Source organism: Pseudophryne corroboree, chromosome 4, assembly GCF_028390025.1.
Source record: "Pseudophryne corroboree isolate aPseCor3 chromosome 4, aPseCor3.hap2, whole genome shotgun sequence".
NCBI classification, from domain to species: domain Eukaryota; kingdom Metazoa; phylum Chordata; class Amphibia; order Anura; family Myobatrachidae; genus Pseudophryne; species Pseudophryne corroboree.
Genome location: NC_086447.1, coordinates 657292659 through 657313191, shown reverse-complemented (window position 1 = coordinate 657313191; position 20533 = coordinate 657292659). Strand labels below are relative to the sequence as shown.

At 48.2% G+C, this 20533-nt stretch overlaps 1 protein-coding gene across 1 annotated transcript in view; it reads left to right on the top strand.

Annotated features, from left to right (window-relative positions):
- Positions 1 to 20533, top strand: part of SCCPDH (saccharopine dehydrogenase (putative)) — a 236931-nt gene that overhangs the window by 26018 nt on the left and 190380 nt on the right. The window contains exons 3-4 of the mRNA XM_063917787.1: positions 14508 to 14588; positions 15143 to 15272. Of these exons, the coding sequence (XP_063773857.1) occupies positions 14508 to 14588; positions 15143 to 15272 (211 nt within the window). The remainder of the gene's footprint in view (positions 1 to 14507; positions 14589 to 15142; positions 15273 to 20533) is intronic.

Below are 20533 nucleotides of genomic sequence, written 5' to 3'. Positions count from 1 at the left end.
AAAACTGAGCTCCTGTGCTGGGAGGCGGGGTGATATAGGAGGCGGCGCTGTGCATTCTGGGAACAGTCAAGCTTTGAGTGTGTTGGTGCCTCGGATCAAGATCCTACTCTACACCCCATTGTCCAGACTTGTGGAGCCCAGTGTACCTCGCAGAAAGAGTTTTAACAAAGGTAAGTTCTTACCATAAAACTCTTTTCTCTGACGTCCTAAGTGGATGCTGGGACTCCGTAAGGACCATGGGGAATAGCGGCTCCGCAGGAGACTGGGCACAACTAAAGAAAGCTTTAGGACTACCTGGTGTGCACTGGCTCCTCCCTCTATGACCCTCCTCCAGACCTCAGTTAGAATTTTGTGCCCGGCTGAGCTGGATGCACACTAGGGGCTCTCCTGAGCTCCTAGAAAAAGAGTTTATTTTAGGTTTTTTATTTTCAGTGAGATCTGCTGGCAACAGACTCACTACTACGAGGTACTAAGGGGAGAGAAGCGAACCTACCTGCTTGCAGCTAGCTTGGGCTTCTAAGGCTACTGGACACCATTAGCTCCAGAGGGATTGAACACAGGGCCCGACCTCGATCGTCCGTTCCCGGAGCCGCGCCGCCGTCCCCCTTACAGAGCCAGAAACAAGAAGAGTCCTGGAAATCGGCGGCTGAAGACTTCGGTCTTCAAACAAGGTAGCGCACAGCACTGCAGCTGTGCGCCATTGCTTCCCATGCACACCTCACACTCCGGTCACTGACGGGTGCAGGGCGCTGGAGGGGGGTGCCCTGGGCTGCAATATTAAGTACCTTGGCTGGCAAAAAAACACATAATATAGTCATAGAGACTATATATGTGTAAAATACCCCTGCCAGATATACATAGAAAAAAGCGGGAGAAGTCCGCCGAAAAAGGGGCGGGGCTATCTCCCTCAGCACACTGGCGCCATTTTCCCTCACAGCTCCGCTGGAAGGATCGCTCCCTGGCTCTCCCCTGCAGTTTCCAGACTACATAGGGTAAAAAAGAGAGGGGGGCACTAAATTTAGGCGCAATATTGTGTATACAAGCAGCTATTGGGAAAAATTACTCAGTTATAATGTTAATCCCTGTTATATAGCGCTGTTGGTGTGTGCTGGCATACTCTCTCTCTGTCTCTCCAAAGGGCTTTGTGGGGTCCTGTCCTCAGTCAGAGCATTCCCTGTGTGTGTGCGGTGTGTCGGTACGGCTGTGTCGACATGTTTGAGGAGGAGGCTTATGTGGAGGCGGAGCAAGTGCCGATAAATGTGATGTCACCCCCTGCGGGGCCGACACCTGAGTGGATGGACTTGTGGAAGGAATTACGTGAAAGTGTCAGCTCCTTACATAAAAGGTTTGACGACATATCAGATGTGGGACAGCCGGCTTCTCAGCTTGTGCCTGCCCAGGCGTCTCAAAAGCCATCAGGGGCTCTTAAACGCCCGCTACCTCAGATGGCAGACACAGATGTCGACACGGATACTGAATCCAGTGTCTACGACGACGAGACAAATGTACATTCCAATAGGGCCACACGTTACATGATTGAGGCAATGAAAAATGTGTTGCACATTTCTGATATTACCCCAGGAACCACAAAAAAGGGTATTATGTTTGGGGAGAAAAAACTACCAGTGGTTTTTCCCCCATCTGAGGAATTAAATGAGGTTGATAAAGCTAAATATTTATCCTATATTACACACTATAAAAGGTTAAGAGACACAGTACGCAATTGGCGTATGGGGTACCGTAAGGGTACGTATTTAGCGTAGCATACGCTAAGCCGTGATCGAGACGCACATGCGGCACGCTCGCTCACAGCTTAATGCGTGGTGTCGAGCACGCTATAGGCGAGCGACTACCGTAATGCTACGCTATCAGCGTAGCGGACGCTCGAGACCACGAGGAGATCACGAGCGGCGCAGACGCTCACAAGATGACAATCGGTAAACCTTGAATGTAACACACAGGATATTCTTATACTGTAAACCTTGTACTGAAACACTGTAGCGATATAACGCTGCTTAACCTTGTTTACACTAAAGCTGTTTGAGTGATCGAGACGCTCCTATTACTCTCTGCAATGTAATGAAAACACGATACCGTGCTAAGGATCCAACACCTTTACTAACAAGCTTTTAGTTATATCGAAAAGGGGTAAAACAGTTACAAGTCATACACTACATACTAACATATAAATCTAACAGAATATCTAGACATAAACATACAATAACGTTACAATCTTAAACTAAACCGAGAGAGAGAGAATGTGGCCAATACAAACAAAGAGCGAGATGATTACAGAGAATTACTTACACACACTGGGAACGATCGCAGCGCAGCCTGGTACCAGCCCCGAGTTAATCAATATGAAAACCGTTTGTGGAGAGAGTGGGAGAGCTGTTCAGGCTGGCTGACCTTATATACACTGAGTACAGTATACCACAAAGGGACCTACAATCTCATTGTTCATTGGACACAGGAATGTCTCCTCGCATCATATCAAAAGGTCATAGGTTAGTTTGAACAGGTGGGCTGTGACTATTACAAACAGCTCAGGTGGGTGGGAATCTTCGGATTCCCGCCGCATGGATAATGAACTGCAAATATAGAATATGTCCAGAAACTACTAATGGTCATAACTACACGCAGGAGCGATTAATCTTTACCTAACCAACACCGGATTATTGCTATTAAAATACTCTTCAGTTAGGTACCAGACACAGCTGTTCAACCTTAATCAGACCCTTTGTACCACGTAAAGAGGGATTCCCAAGTCCGTGAACAAGTCACATTAAACAAACTTAGTTATTACTAAAGGGAACATTACATATAAAACATGCTATTTGGTTCTATCATTAAACGATTGAGTCGCCCGCTAGACGCACACAAAGTCTACCGTAAATGCACATACCACGCGCTCGAGCGCATGGCCGAGGCGCCATCACGCGGCTGCGTGTATCCACACGCACGGGAGAGAATGTGCACGTGCAGCAGGCACGCGCATGAGGTGCATATATGGCAACGTGCAGCGTGATATTTTTCTGACTTTGACAAGGTGTGTGTGAAGAAGCGTGGGCTTCCCCCAATAAGAAACTGGTAATTTCTAAAAGGTTACTAATGGCGTACCCTTTCCCGCCAGAGGATAGGTCACGTTGTGAAACATCCCCTGGGGTGGATAAAGCGCTCACACGTCTATCAAAAAAGGTGGCACTACCGTCTCTGGACACGGCTGCCCTAAAGGAGCCTGCTGATAGGAAGCAGGAGGCTATCCTGAAGTCTGTATATACACACGCAGGTATTATACTGAGATCAGCTATTGCTTCAGCATGGATGTGCAGTGCTGCAGCTGCGTGGTCAGATTCCCTGTCGGAAAATATTGATACCCTAGACAGGGACACTATATTGCTATCCATAGAGCATATAAAAGATGCAGTCTTATACATGAGAGATGCACAGAGGGATATTTGCCGGCTGGCATCTAAAATAAGTGCAATGTCCATTTCTGCCAGGAGAGGATTATGGATTCGGCAGTGGACGGGTGATGCAGATTCTAAAAGGCACATGGAAGTTTTGCCTTATAAGGGTGAGGAGTTGTTCGGGGATGGTCTCTCGGACCTCGTTTCCACAGCAACAGCTGGGAAGTCAGCATTTTTACCCCATGTTCCCTCACAGCCAAAGAAAGCACCGTATTATCAGGTACAGTCCTTTCGGTCCCATAAAGGCAAGCGGGTTAAAGGCGCGTCCTTTCTGCCCAGATGTAGAGGGAAAAAGCTGCAGCATACAGCCAGTTCCCAGGAGCAAAAGTCCGCCCCCGCTTCCTCCAAGTCCACCGCATGACGCTGGGGCTCCACAGGCGGAGCCAGGTACGGTGGGGGCCCGTCTCAAAAACTTCAGCAATCAGTGGGCTCGCTCACGGGTGGATCCCTGGATCATTCAAGTAGTATCTCAGGGGTACAAGCTGGAATTCGAGACGTCTCCCCCCCCGCCGTTTCCTCAAATCTGCCTTGCCAACAACTCCCTCAGGCAGGGAGGCAGTGCTAGAGGCAATTCACAAGCTGTATTCCCAGCAGGTGATAGTCAAGGTGCCCCTCCTTCAACAAGGACGGGGTTACTATTCCACAATGTTTGTGGTACCGAAACCGGACGGTTCGGTGAGACCCATTTTAAATTTGAAATCCTTGAACACATATATAAAAAAATTCAAGTTCAAGATGGAATCGCTCAGGGCGGTTTTTGCAAGCCTGGACGAGGGGGATTACATGGTATCACTGGACATCAAGGATGCTTACCTGCATGTCCCCATTTACCATCATCACCAGGAGTACCTCAGATTTGTGGTACAGGATTGTCATTACCAATTCCAGACGTTGCCGTTTGGTCTGTCCACGGCACCGAGGGTATTTACCAAGGTAATGGCCGAAATGATGATACTCCTTCGAAAAAAGGGAGTTTTAATTATCCCGTACTTGGACGATCTCCTGATAAAGGCGAGGTCCAGGGAGCAGTTGTTGGTCGGGGTAGCACTATCTCGGGAGGTGCTACAACAGCACGGTTGGATTCTAAATATTCCAAAGTCACAGCTGGTCCCTACGACACGTCTACTGTTCCTGGGGATGGTTCTGGACACAGAACAGAAAAAAGTGTTTCTCCCGGAGGAGAAAGCCAAGGAGCTGTCATCTCTAGTCAGAGGCCTCCTGAAACCAAAAAAGGTGTCTGTGCATCACTGCACGCGAGTCCTGGGAAAAATGGTAGCTTCCTACGAAGCAATTCCATTCGGCAGGTTCCATGCAAGGACTTTTCAGTGGGACCTGTTGGACAAGTGGTCCGGATCGCATCTTCAGATGCATCGGCTGATAACCCTGTCTCCAAGGACCAGGGTGTCTCTGCTGTGGTGGCTGCAAAGTGCTCATCTTCAAGAGGGCCGCAGATTCGGCATACAGGACTGGGTCCTGGTGACCACGGATGCCAGCCTTCGAGGCTGGGGGGCAGTCACACAGGGAAGAAACTTCCAAGGACTATGGTAAAGTCAGGAGACTTCCCTACACATAAATATTCTGGAACTGAGGGCCATTTACAATGCCCTAAGTCAGGCAAAACCCCTGCTTCAAAACCAGCCGGTACTGATCCAGTCAGACAACATCACGGCAGTCGCCCATGTAAACCGACAGGGCGGCACAAGAAGCAGGACGGCGATGGCAGAAGCCACAAGGATTCTCCGATGGGCGGAAAATCACGTGTTAGCACTGTCAGCAGTGTTCATTCCGGGAGTGGACAACTGGGAAGCAGACTTCCTCAGCAGGCACGACCTCCACCCGGGAGAGTGGGGACTTCATCCAGAAGTCTTCCAACTGATTGTAAACCGTTGGGAAAGGCCACAGGTGGACATGATGGCGTCCCGCCTAAACAAAAAGCTAGAAAGATATTGCGCCAAGTCAAGAGACCCTCAGGCGATAGCTGTGGACGCTCTAGTGACACCGTGGGTGTACCGTTCGGTTTATGTGTTCCCTCCTCTTCCTCTCATACCCAAGGTACTGAGGATAATAAGGAGAAGAGGAGTAAGAACTATACTCATTGTTCCGGATTGGCCAAGAAGAGCTTGGTACCCGGAACTTCAAGAAACGATCTCAGAGGACCCATGGCCTCTGCCGCTCAGACAGGACCTGCTGCAGCAGGGGCCCTGTCTGTTCCAAGACTTACCACGGCTGCGTTTGACGGCATGGCGGTTGAACACCGGATCCTGAAGGAAAAGGGCATTCCGGAGGAAGTCATTCCTACGCTGATTAAAGCTAGGAAAGAAGTGACCGCAAACCATTATCACCGCATTTGGCGAAAATATGTTGCGTGGTGTGAGGCCAGGAAGGCCCCAACGGAGGAATTTCAGCTGGGCCGTTTTCTGCACTTCCTACAGTCAGGGGTGACTATGGGCCTAAAATTGGGTTCCATTAAGGTCCAGATTTCGGCTCTATCGATTTTTCTTCCAGAGAGAATTGGCTTCACTACCTGAAGTTCAGACTTCTGTTAAGGGAGCGCTGCATATTCAGCCCCCTTTTGTGCCTCCAGTGGCACCATGGGATCTCGACGTGGTGTTGGATTTCCTAAAGTCACATTGGTTTGAGCCACTTAAAACCGTGGAATTAAAATCTCACGTGGAAAAGTGGTCATGCTATTGGCCTTAGCTTCGGCCAGGCGTGTGTCAGAATTGGCGGCTTTGTCATGTAAAAGCCCTTATCTGATTTTCCATATGGATAGGGCAGAATTGAGGACTCGTCCCCAGTTTCTCCCTAAGGTGGTATCAGCCTTTCATTTGAACCAACCTATCGTGGTGCCTGCGGCTACTAAAGACTTGGAGGCTTCCAAGTTGTTGGACGTAGTCAGGGCCCTGAGAATTTATGTTTCCAGGACAGCTAGTGTCAGGAAAACTGACTCGTTTTTATCCTGTATGCACCCAACAAGCTGGGTGCTCCTGCTTCAAAGCAGACTATTGCTCGCTGGATCTGTAGTACGATTCAGCTTGCACATACTGCGGCTGGACTGCTGCATCCTAAATCAGTGAAAGCCCATTCAACGAGCAAGGTGGGTTCTTCTTGGGCGGCTGCCCGAGGGGTCTCGGCTCTACAACTTTGCCGAGCAGCTACTTGGTCGGAGTCAAACACATTTGCTAAATTCTACAAGTTTGACACCCTGGCTGAGGAGGACCTAGAGTTTGCCCATTCGGTGCTGCAGAGTCATCCGCACTCTCCCGCCCGTTTGGGAGCTTTGGTATAATCCCCATGGTCCTTATGGAGTCCCAGCATCCACTAGGACGTCAGAGAAAATAAGATTTTACTCACCGGTAAATATATTTCTCGTAGTCCGTAGTGGATACTGGGCGCCCGTCCCAAGTGCGGATTGTCTGCAATACTTGTATATAGTTATTGTTTCACTAAAGGGTTATTGTTGAGCCATCTGTTGAGAGGCTCCGTTATTGTTCATACTGTTAACTGGGTATAGTATCACGAGTTATACGGTGTGATTGGTGTGGCTGGTATGAGTCTTACCCGGGATTCAAAATCCTTCCTTATAGTGTCAGCTCTTCCGGGCACAGTATCCTAACTGAGGTCTGGAGGAGGGTCATAGAGGGAGGAGCCAGTGCACACCAGGTAGTCCTAAAGCTTTCTTTAGTTGTGCCCAGTCTCCTGCGGAGCCGCTATTCCCCATGGTCCTTACGGAGTCCCAGCATCCACTACGGACTACGAGAAATAGATTTACCGGTGAGTAAAATCTTATTTTCTCTGACGTCCTAGTGGATGCTGGGTACTCCGTAAGGACCATGGTGAATAGACGGGCTCCGCAGGAGACTGGGCACTCTAAAGAAAAGATTAGGTACTATATCTGGTGTGCACTGGCTCCTCCCTCTATGCCCCTCCTCCAGACCTCAGTTAGAATCTGTGCCCGGCCAGAGCTGGATGCACTCTAGGGGCTCTCCTGAGCTTCCTAGAAAGAAAAGTATTTGTTAGGTTTTTTATTTTCAGTGAGATCTGCTGGCAACAGACTCACTGCTACGTGGGACTTAGGGGAGAGAAGCAAACCTACCTGCTTGCAGCTAGCTTGTGCTTCTAGGCTACTGGACACCATTAGCTCCAGATCGATCGAACACAGGGCCCGACCTCGATCGTCCGTTCCCGGAGCCGCGCCGCCGTCCCTCTCGCAGAGCCAGAAGACGGAAGAAACCGGAGGAAATCGGTGGCTGAAGACTTCGGTCTTCATTAAGGTAGCGCACAGCACTGCAGCTGTGCGCCATTGCTCCCTACACACCACACACTCCGGTCATTGATGGGTGCAGGGCGCTGGGGGGGCGCCCTGGGCAGCAATTAGAGTACCTTACATGGCTAATTGACACATAATACAGCTTTTAAGCTGTATATGTGCATAATCCCCCGCCATTATACAGATAAAAAAGCGGGAGAAGTCCGCCGAGAAGGGGGCGGGGCTATCTTCCTCAGCACACCGGCGCCATTTTCTCTTCACAGCTCCGCTGGAAGACAGCTCCCCAGGCTCTCCCCTGCAGTTTCCAGACATCAAGGGTAAAAAAGAGAGGGGGGGGGCACTAAATTTAGGCGCAAAACTATATATAAAAGCAGCTATAGAGAAAATCGCTTTTGTTAGTGTAAATCCCTGATTATATAGCGCTGTGGTGTGTGCTGGCATACTCTCTCTCTGTCTCCCCAAAGGACTTTGTGGGGTCCTGTCCTCAATCAGAGCATTCGCTGTGTGTGTGTGGTGTGTCGGTACGGCTGTGTCGACATGTTTGATGAGGACGCTTACGTGGAGGCGGAGCAGGTGCCGATAAGTGTGATGTCGCCCCCTGCGGGGCCGACACCTGATTGGATGGATATGTGGAAGGTATTAACCGACAGTGTCAACTCCTTACATAAAAGGTTCGATGACGCAGCTTTGGGACAGCCGGCATCTCAGCCCGCGCCTGCCCAGGCATCTCAGAGGCCGTCAGGGGCTCAAAAACGCCCGCTACCTCAGATGGCAGACACAGATGTCGACACGGAGTCTGACTCCAGTGTCGACGAGGATGAGACAAATATACAATCCACTAGGGCCATCCGATGCATGATTACGGCAATGAAAAATGTGTTGCACATTTCTGACATTAACCCGGTTACCACAAAAAAGGGTATTATGTTTGGGGAGAAAAAGCAGCCGGTGACTTTTCCCTCATCTGATGAGTTAAATTAATTGTGTGAAGAAGCGTGGGGTTCCCCAGATAAGAAACTAGTAATTTCTAAGCGGTTACTAATGGCGTACCCTTTCCCGCCAACGGATAGGTTACGCTGGGAGACATCCCCTAAGGTGGACAAGGCGCTCACACGCTTATCAAAAAAGGTGGCACTGCCTTCTCAGGATACGGCCGCCTTAAAGGAGCCTGCAGATAGAAAGCAGGAGGCTATCCTGAAGTCTGTGTATACACACTCAGGTACTATACTGAGACCTGCTATTGCTTCAGCATGGATGTGTAGTGCTGCAGCAGCGTGTTCTGATTCCCTGTCTGATAACATTGATACCTTTGACAGGGACACTATATTGCTAACCATAGAGCATATTAAAGACGTAGTCTTATACATGAGAGATGCACAGAGGGACATTTGCCAGCTGGCATCTAGAATTAATGCAATGTCCATTTCTGCCAGGAGAGTATTATGGACTCGGCAGTGGACAGGTGATGCTGATTCTAAAAGGCACATGGAAATTTTGCCTTATAAGGGTGAGGAATTGTTTGGGGACGGTCTTTCGGACCTCGTATCCACAGCAACAGCTGGGAAGTCGACTTTTTTACCTCGGGTTCCCTCACAACCTAAGAAAGCACCGTATTATCAAGTACAGTCCTTTCGGCCTCAGAAAGGCAAGCGGGTTAGAGGCGCGTCCTTTCTGCCCAGAGGCAGGGGTAGAGGGAAAAAGCTGCACCATACAGCCAGTTCCCAAGAACAAAAATCCTCCCCTGCTTTCACTATGTCCACCGCATGACGCTGGGGCTCCACATGTGGAGCCAGGTGCGGTGGGGGCCCGTCTCCGGAACTTCAGCGACCAGTGGGTTCGCTCACAGGTGGATCTCTGGGTTCTACAAGTGTTATCTCAGGGATACAAGCTGGAGTTCGAGACGTCTCCCCCTCGCCGTTACCTCAAATCAGCCTTGCCAGCTACTCCCCAGGACAGGGAGGTAGTACTGGCGGCAATTCACAAGCTGTACCTCCAGCAGGTGATAATCAAAGTTCCCCTCCTTCAACAGGGACGGGGTTACTATTCCACAATGTTTGTGGTACTGAAACCAGACGGTTCGGTGAGACCCATTCTAAATTTGAAATCCTTGAACACTTATATAAGGAAGTTCAAGTTCAAAATGGAATCGCTCAGGGCGGTTATTGCAAGCCTGGAAGAGGGGGATTACATGGTATAACTGGACATCAAGGATGCTTACCTACATGTCCCCATTTACCCACCTCACCAGGTGTACCTCCGTTTTGTGGTACAGGACTGCCATTACCAATTCCAGACGTTGCCGTTTGGTCTGTCCACGGCACCGAGGGCTATTACCAAAGTAATGGCCGAAATGATGATACTCCTTCGGAAGAAGGGAGTTATAATTATCCCGTACTTGGACGATCTCCTTATAAAGGCGAGGTCCAGGGAGCAGTTGTTGGTCGGAGTAGCACTATCTCAGGAAGTGCTACAACAGCACGGCTGGATTCTGAATATCCCAAAGTCACAGCTGATTCCTACGACGCGTCTGCTGTTCCTGGGTATGATTCTGGAGACAGAACAGAAGAAGGTGTTTCTCCCGAAGGATAAGGCCAAGGAGTTGTCATCTCTGGTCAGAGACCTCCTAAAACCACAACAGGTGTCGGTGCATCACTGCACGCGAGTCTCGGGATAGATGGTAGCTTCTTACGAGGCAATGCCATTCGGCAGGTTCCATGCAAGGATCTTTCAGTGGGATCTGTTAGACAAGTTGTCCGGATCGCATCTTCAGATGCATCGGCTGATCACCCTGTCCCCGAGGGCCAGGGTGTCTCTGCTGTGGTGGCTGCAGAGTGCTCATCTTCTCGAAGGCCGCAGATTCGGCATACAGGACTGGGTCCTGGTGACCATGGATGCAAGTCTCCGAGGTTGGGGGGCAGTCACTCAGGGAAGAAACTTCCAGGGACTATGGTCGAGTCAGAAGGCTTCCCTACACTTAAATATTCTGGAACTAAGGGCCATTTACAATGCCCTAAGTCAGGCAAAACCCCTGCTTCAAAACCAGCCGGTGCTGATTCAGTCAGACAACATCACGGCGGTCGCCCATGTAAACCGACAGGGCGGCACAAGAAGCAGGACGGCGATGGCAGAAGCCACAAGGATTCACGATGGGCGGAAAATCACGTGATAGCACTGTCAGCAGTGTTCATTCCGGGAGTGGACAACTGGGAAGCAGACTTACTCAGCAGGCACGACCTCCACCCGGGAGAGTGGGGACTTCATCCAGAAGTCTTCCAGCTGATTGTAAATCGTTGGGAAAGGCCACAGGTGGACATGATGGCGTCCCGCCTCAACAAAAAGCTAAAAAGATATTGCGCCAGGTCAAGGGACCCTCAGGCGATAGCTGTGGACGCTCTAGTGACACCGTGGGTGTACCGTTCGGTTTATGTGTTCCCTCCTCTTCCTCTTATACCAAAGGTACTGAGGATAATAAGAAAGAGAGGAGTAAGAACTATACTCATCGTTCCGGATTGGCCAAGAAGGACTTGGTACCCGGAACTACAAGAAATGATCTCAGAGGACCCTTGGCCTCTGCCTCTCAGACAGGACCTGTTACAGCAGGGGCCCTGTCTGTTCCAAGACTTACCGTGGCTGCGTTTGACGGCATGGCGGTTGAACGCCGTATCCTGATGGAAAAGGGCATTCCGGTTGAAATCATTCCTACGCTGATAAAAGCTAGGAAGGATGTGACAGCAAAACATTATCACCGCATATGGCGAAAATATGTTGCTTGGTGTGAGGTTATGAAGGCCCCAACAGAAGAATTTCAGCTAGGTCGATTTCTGCACTTCCTACAGTCAGGAGTGACTATGGGCCTAAAATTGGGATCCATAAAAGTCCAGATTTCGGCCCTGTCTATTTTCTTTCAAAAAGAACTGGCTTCACTGCCTGAAGTTCAGACGTTTGTCAAGGGAGTGCTGCATATTCAGCCCCCTTTTGTGCCTCCAGTGGCACCTTGGGATCTCAACGTTGTGTTGGATTTCCTAAAATCACATTGGTTTGAGCCACTTCAGACTGTGGAGCTAAAATATCTCACGTGGAAAGTGGTCATGCTATTGGCCTTAGCTTCGGCTAGGCGTGTGTCAGAATTGGCGGCTTTGTCATGTAAAAGCCCCTATCTGATCTTCCATATGGACAGGGCAGAATTGAGGACTCGTCCCCAATTTATCCCTAAGGTGGTATCAGCGTTTCATTTGAACCAACCTATTGTGGTGCCTGCGGCTACTCGGGACTTGGAGGATTCCAAGTTGCTGGACGTAGTCCGGGCCCTGAAAATCTATGTTTCCAGGATGGCTAGGGTCAGAAAAACGGACTCGCTGTTTATCCTGCATGCACCCAACAAGCTGGGTGCTCCTGCTTCTAAGCAGACTATTGCTCGCTGGATCTGTAGCACGATTCAGCAGGCTCATTCTGCGGCTGGACTGCCGCATCCTAAATCAGTAAAAGCCCATTCCACGAGGAAGGTGGGCTCTTCTTGGGCGGCTGCCCGAGGGGTCTCGGCTTTACAACTTTGCCGAGCTGCTACCTGGTCGGGATCAAACACGTTTGCAAAATTCTACAAGTTTGATACCCTGGCTGAGGAGGACCTTGAGTTTGCTCATTTGGTGCTGCAGAGTCATCCGCACTCTCCCGCCCGTTTGGGAGCTTTGGTATAATCCCCATGGTCCTTACGGAGTACCCAGCATCCACTAGGACGTCAGAGAAAATAAGATTTTACTTACCGGTAAATCTATTTCTCGTAGTCCGTAGTGGATGCTGGGAGCCCATCCCAAGTGCGGAATTCTGCAATACTTGTATATAGTTATTGCTTAACTATAGGGTTTTTTTGTTCTGAGCCATCAGTTTAATGAGGCTCAGTTGTTGTTCATACTGTTAACTGGGTATAGTTATCACAAGTTGTACGGTGTGATTGGTGTGGCTGGTATGAGTCTTACCCTGGATTCCAAATCCTTTCCTTGTAATGTCAGCTCTTCCGGGCACAGTTTCCCTAACTGAGGTCTGGAGGAGGGGCATAGAGGGAGGAGCCAGTGCACACCAGATATAGTACCTAATCTTTTCTTTAGAGTGCCCAGTCTCCTGCGGAGCCCGTCTATTCCCCATGGTCCTTACGGAGTACCCAGTATCCACTACGGACAACGAGAAATAGATTTACCGGTGAGTAAAATCTTTTTTTTTTTTTCTTCGGAAAGTGACCGGGAACCCCAATTAGTGCACCATGTCCCTACCATTCCCAATTGTAGTCCACGTGGATCTTAAAGTATGAAAAAGTTCCCCCCAAAAAATTGTGAAAAACTCATGTCTACCTAGAAACCCTGTCGACCTAATAACTGTCGGCTTAAGTGTGGTCGACCTAGAGACCGGATACCATTTTGTAGATGTGATTTTCCTGTATTTTGGAATATCTGCATACTATGAGATATCTTTGGGATAGGAACCGAGTTTAAACTCAGAATTCATTTCTGTTTTATATACACCTTATACACACAGCCTGAAGGTAGTTTTATGTAATATTTATAATAAATTTGTGTATTAAACAGAGTTTGTGTACATTGGACCATCAGAAATGAAAGGTGTTATTATCTCAGTTATGCTAAAAAAAAATCCATATTTAGTATTGTGGATATGGCAGACTCAACCTGTACTTTCTCCAGAGTACTCAAGACACCCAAAAGTAGTCTATTTATTTTATTCTTCTTGCTTTTATACACATTTACAGTAGATATCGGTCACCATATTTGTGTATTTCATACGCCACATAAACATTGGTGCACTTTACAGTTTTATATGCATGAAGGGTCAAAAGGGTCGCAGCGATCAGGTCAGAAGTGTGCATTCGCCGGCGCAGCAGTGCGTCGGCGCATGCAAGACAGCCAACGGCTGTCTGTGCCTAGCGATCGCCTCTGCCTGATGTGTTTGGCTGCCGTTTTGTGGTCGCGTTCCGTCAAACACAAGCTTGGCCAGACTGTGCGGGGGGCGGGTCGCAGTGGCTGCATGACGTCACACGCTACCGCTTTGACCCGGGCAGCGACACTCCAAGTACAAAAGCCGATGCTTTTGTACTTGTGCGATTGGGGGGGGGGGGGGGGGGGGGGGCATCGGCAGCCTGACATGCGGGGGGTACGCCCAGCACAGGGTTAGTAAGTGTAAGTGATTGTAAGCACAGCTACGATCAGGCCGGAATGACCTCCAAAGTCTCTTCAGCCCAGATAGACATAGGCTGACCATTATCCGCAGCCAGACACTAGCAGTCTTCGATGCCCAACATATGGTAGTATTGTGGTTACCATATAGAATTGTTTAAATCAAACTTTGTTACTGTTCACATCTGTGGCCTTTAAATAAGATATCAGGATATTTAAAATAAAATACAGAATAATTGTACAATTTGTTCATTTTATACTATGGGAATAATTTTTACATTGACCTTTTTTAATTTTTTTTGTTTTAATAAAGTTGATTCAGAACACTGCAAACAAGTCTATTGCTTGTTGCATAAACTGCGATCTTTGATCCTTTTTATATGATGCCTGTGATGTCAACAAAAAAGTGTTCGGGACAGATGAAAATGAACCGTCCTCTAAGTCTAGTTAGTACAATAATCAGACCTATAGGTTATACCAGTGTTATTGAACAAAAAAGTTTTCATAAGTGTATTTTATGTCTGTGACTTTATATGTTTTGCACAAATGTCCTTGGTATTAATAAAACATGATGTTTGTGCTTATTAGTACAGGTTTTATGGTGAACCGGTGGTGAAGGCTTGTGTTGAAAATGGAGCAAACTTTGTTGATATCAGTGGAGAACCCCAAGTAAGTTTGACCCCAGCTTACGTATAGGCATAACTGCTTCTGTGCTCGAAGCATTGGTCTTTCCAGTTTTTCAACAAAATATTAGCATTTATAAGAGTCATTTTATGCATTGACTTGTGAGACATATTGCTGGAAAAAGTTACTGACAGTAGCGTAAAAAAAAAAGTGTCTGCATAACTTATACCTATGCTAAACTAAGTTTTATTATAACAGTGCTGAGTATAATAGTGCTGTGACGTCACTGGTTTAGGTTACTCATGGTCCCAGCAAATAAGGAATTAGTGAATACTTGCAGCAGCGGATGAGGGAGCAGGAGCTGGGGCTGACCTGGAAATCTTACATTTTTATCCCAAATGTAAAATTATTGTAGAAGGCACATTTTTATTTGTTGAAAGAAATGTGCTGTTGAGGGAATAGCATACATCTTGGATACTGCGCTGTCCATAATCTACATTGTGATCACTCATATGATATAGTAATGATAGTGTCTGTTGCTTTCACAGTACTTTCCTTTATAACACCAGAGCATTATGTACTGTTCCTCTTCTCCACAGTTCCTTGAATCAATGGTCCTGAAGTATGACAGCCAGGCAGCCGATAAGGGGGTATATATTGTCGGCAGCAGTGGCTTTGACTCCATTCCAGCTGATTTAGGAGTTATATTTACTAGAAACAGCATAAAAGGTATATTTAAGTGTTGTATCAATTTCCTTTTTATTAATGTGTAGTAACCTTGAAGAGTGCATAGTGTTTATCATTTTACAAATTGGATAGGCCCCGTACTATTTCTGTGCATTTGCTTAATGAATATTCCAATTAACGATTTTGAAGTGTTTTTTTTGTTTTTGTTTTTTAAGTGTGACTTGTCAAATGAATAAGTATTTAGGCTAATACTCTTGTTTAAGAAGATGGTTTATGTAGAGTATACCATTTCAATTACATTTTGAGACCTGTACCATCATCATTACTAGGTCTATTTAACCACTTTCCTGGCATGGCCGCACACCAGGCTGTGCATGTTATCTGACATGGTCACAAAAAATGCGACCAGTCAGAAACACAGAGTGGCCGGCTGCTGGAAGATAACCTCCTAGTAATGGCCAATCACAGAGAGGCCTCCCGGTCCTTCTGCATCCCTGCACCCTCCCCCCAGTGTCTACCATGCCGCCAGTCACAGCTAATTTGGTCCATGTGCCCGGATCGCTCTGTACGTGAGGTGGGCGTTTCTGGATGGCTACTGTAAAGATGTATTAAGATTAGTCTCGCTTTTTTCAGAAGATCTCTTGCACCCAGTATGGGGAGAGTACAAGTGCTGGTGTTAATCATAATGGCTGAAGACTAGAAAACAGTGGGCAGAGTGATGCGTACTCATGAGTACTGGCAGATACTTGCAATAGCATAAGCTAGTAATCCTGGCAACTGTGGACATTGCTGATAAATATAACAAACTGAAAATGGAGGCCGCAATCTTAAAATATATAGCGAAAGATTTAATTAGCCAGTGTTTACATCGTGGATAAAGTTCCTAGTTTAATGCTTGGAGCTATTCATTTGTCAATTTCCCAGTGCGGCAAACCCCACGTCTAACGTGCGTTAACTCTGAGTTAAGGGCACAGAATCTATGGGTTACCCCGTGCGGCAAGCCTCAGAGGGTGCGTTTAATGCAGATTTTTCCTCACAGCTACTGAGGCGTTAAGTGCACCTTCTGTAGCTTTACTAGTTCTGGGCAGAGCTTTAGCTACAGGGTAAACCCTGCTGCTAATTGAATCTGCCTAATAATCTGTGGTTAGGGCTGCTGTCAAGAAAAAGAATATAGCAGAGGTCTTCTCTAACGTTTGCTTCTCCCTGGAAATAGCTAATGATGTATGTTGTGCAAGGTGCTCCTAATAAACTGCACAGACTTTGTGCTGCCCTGTTGCATTGTAGAAATAATTGTCTTAACACAGGATGGAGTAGGGCATTAATAGAGGATTACGAAGAATACAAAATTTCTCTTATTTTCTAGAGGATACTAGGGTCCACATTAGTACCATGGGGTATAGACTGGTCCACTAGGAGCCTTGGGCACTTTAAGAAATCAATAGTGTGCACTGGCTCCTCCCTCTATGCCCCTCCTACTAGACTCAGTTTAGAAAATGTGCCCGGAGGAGACGGTCACACTTAGGGAAGCTCCTGAAGAGTTTTCTGCATTTCTTTTCTCTTTGTTTTCAGGTAAGGCTGGTTGGCACCAGCCTGCCTGCTTCGTGGGTCTTAGGGGGGTAGAACGGCCCAACTTCCTGAAGAGTTAGTTAATGGTCCCGTTTCTCCGCTGACAGGACACTGAGCTCCTGAGGGAGTCACTCGCAAGCCCCGCCACGGCGAGCGTACCCTCCCGCAGCACGCCGCCGGAAGATAGAGTGATGAGTACAGCGCCGGCGTCCCGGTTAGCATGTCACCTGCAGGAATGGCGGCACAAGGGTAGGAGCGCAGCACTACTGCAGGCTGCGCTCCAGGGGCTCAGTAAGGTAATACACTTGGATGTGTCCATGCTGTGACACAGGCTCACTGAGCCATCAATGAAACCCAGATCTGGCCACATGCCTAACAGACAGAGGGTTTTAACCCTCTGTTACAAAAAGTCCTCAGGCCAGTATAAAAATGCGGGAAGCCGCATGCCATTACGGGGGCGGGGCTTCACTATGAGCGGATCCAGCAGCTCACCAGCGCCATTTTCCCTCTGCAGCTTATACTGACAGGATACACTGGAAAGTGTAGCTCCTCCACAAGGACTCCACCTCTCCTCAGTGGTACCAGGGGGTCTTAGTAAGGGGAGGGGGGGGAGCAGTGTTAGAATACTAAGACCTATTAAGGTGCTTAGTTTGCGACCCAGCTGAGTTTTACTTAAGCTAACCGGACGCTGTGTGGCTGGCTCCGGCTTCTGTATCTCCCTGCGGGCTCTGTGTGGGTTAAAACTGTGTTTTCACCTTCTGTGTGTGTATCCGTATCCCTTCCAGTTGCCCTGTCCAGGGACTGCGTTTACTGCACAGCAGAGTGTCTGTTCTCCCCAGGAGACTCACTGCCGTGTACATTCTCAGGTTAGTGGGGCTGAACCCCCATGGTTAGATACCATTAAAGGGATGATATCTAATATTTCTACTGAATTATCCCATACTGAGAGAGACTCCATTCTTAAGACAGTCTATGGATGACCTGATCAATAGAGATCCAGTTTCCATGCCAGCGTCTCAGGTCCACGCCATTTGCCCACAAAAGTGTACTCTGGCCCAGCTCATGCAGGCTGATACTGATGATGATACATCAAATCCAGAGGCGGGTGAGGTGGATGCGACTGGGGGGGATGCTATCCTGTCACAAGGCATACAGGCTCTGATAAAAGATATCAGAAATGTCCTGCACATTCCTGACAGGGTGGCGGAGGTATGTAAAAAAGAATCCTCAACAACTTTTCATGCATCAAGGAATTGAATGCCCTATTTGAGGAAACTTTGGCTAATCCTGATAAGTTTCAGATCCCTAAAAGATTGATTACATCTTTTCCCTTTCCTCTGGATGATAGAAAGAAATGGGAAAACCCGCCGATTGTGGACGCATCGGTGTCGAGGTTGTCACGTAAGATAGTCTTACCTGTTCCTGGGGCAGCATCCTTAAAGGATACGGCTGACCGCAAGATTGAGACCACTCTCAAATCTCTATACACTGCTGCGGAAGTGGCCCAGAGTCCCACTATTCCTTGTGCATGGATCACTAAGGCCATTGCTAAGTGGTCAGGCAACCTAATTGGCGAATTAGATTCCTTACCCAGGACTCTGCTAACTTTATGGTGGAGGCCATAAAAGAAATTGGTTTGCTCAACACACGCACCACTGCCATGGCAGTGTCAGCACGCAGGGGCTTGTGGCTACGCCAGTGGATTGTGGATGCGGATTCCAGGAAAGGTGTGGAAAGCCTACCATTCACAGGTGAGGCCCTTTTTGGAGATGAACTGGATAAGTGGATATCCAAGGCTATGGTAAGTTTACGTACCTTCCTTCCACAACACCCCCAGCTAGGAAAACCTACCCTGCAGTCCTTTCGGACAGCGAAATTTAAAAACAAACCCAAGGGTTCTTCTACAGCATTCAAAGGCAATAAGGGTAAACCCAGAAAACCAGCAGCTGCAGGTTCTCAGGAACAGAACTCCGGATCTGCTTCCTCAAAGCCTTCAGCATGACTGTGGACCGCACTGCCTGGAAAACAGGCAGGTGGGAGCCCGGTTACGTTATTTCAGTCACATTTGGGCAGCTTCTTGCCAGGATATCTGGCTCACAGACCTGGTCATCCGGGGATACAGACTGGAGTTTCTGGAACTCCCACCTCACAGATTCTTCAAATCGGGCTTACCAGCTTCTTCAGAAAAAGTATGACTTTACAGGCAGCCATTCAAAAACTGGTACAGTCTCAGGTCATTGTCCCAGTTCCACCTCCACTACAAACCAAGGGTTATTACTCCAACCTGTTTGTGGTTCTGAAACCGGATGGTTCGATAAGTCCCATCTTAAACCTCAAATCACTGAACCCATACTTGCAGGTGTTCAAGATGGAGTCTCTGAGAGCGATGATCTCAGGTCTGGAGGAAGGGGAATTTCTGGTGTCTCTGGACATCAAGGATGCGTACCTTCATATTCCGATTTGGCTGCCTCATCAGGCTTATCTAAGGTTTGCAGTACAGGACTGTCACTACCAGTTCCAGGCACTGCCATTTGGCCTCTCCACGGCTCCGAGGGTATTTTCCAAGGTAATGGCAGATATGATGTTTCTCCCCCGCAAGCAGGGAGTGAACACGATACCGTACCTGGACGACCTGCTGATCAAAGCACCATCCAGGGAGAGGTTGTTGGACAGCATTGTCCTCTCAACCCGGCTACTCCAGGATCACGGATGGATTCTGAACCTACCAAAATCCCACCTGGAACCAACACTGAGACTTCCATTCCTGGGGATGATCCTGGATACGGAGGTATAGAAGGTATTTCTTCTGCTGGAAAAGGCGTTGGTAGTCTAGTCTAGTCTATGGTGTGGGATTTCTCAAGCCAACCCGGATATCGGTGCATCTCTGCATTCGCCTTCTGGGGAAGATGGTTGCCTCTTATGAGGCTCTGCAGTACGGAAGGTTTCATGCGAGACCCTTCCAGCTGGATCTGTTGGACAAATGGTCCGGATCGCATCTTCATATGCACCAGAGGATACGTCTGTTGCCAAAAGCCAGGATTTCTCTTCTGTGGTGGCTTCAGACTTCTCACCTGACCGAGGGTCGAAGGTTTGGGATTCAAAATTGGATTCTGCTGACCACATACGCAAGCCTCAGAGGTTGGGGAGCAGTCACCCTGGGGGAAAGGTTCCAAGGAAAATGGTCAGGAAGCCATTCTTCCGATAAACGTTCTGGAACTAAGGGCCATATACAATGCCCTTCTACAGGCAGCACATCATCTTCAAGATCACGCCATTCAGGTTCAGTCGGACAATGTAACGGCAGTAACATACATAAACCGACAGGGCGGAACGAAGAGCAGAGCAGCAATGTCAGAGGTAACAAGAATTCTCCTCTGGGCAGAAAGACACGCGGTAGCGCTGTCGGCAATCTTCATTCTGGGATCGGATAACTGGAAAGTGGACTTCCTCAGCAGACATGACCTCCACCTAGGAGAGTGGGGCCTTCACCCACAGGCGTTCGAGTCCTTAACGCGTCGGTGTTGGATTCCACGGATAGACATGATGGCCTCTCTTCTCAACAAGAAGCTAAAGTGGTATTGTTCCAGGTCTAGGAACCCACAAGCAGTAGCGGTGGGCGCTCTGGTGACTCCATGGGTCTACCAGATGGTTTACGTGTTCCCACCTCTTCCATTGATCCCAAGAATTCTCGAAAGAATAAAAAGGGAAAAGGTTCAAGCAATTCTCATTGCTCCGGG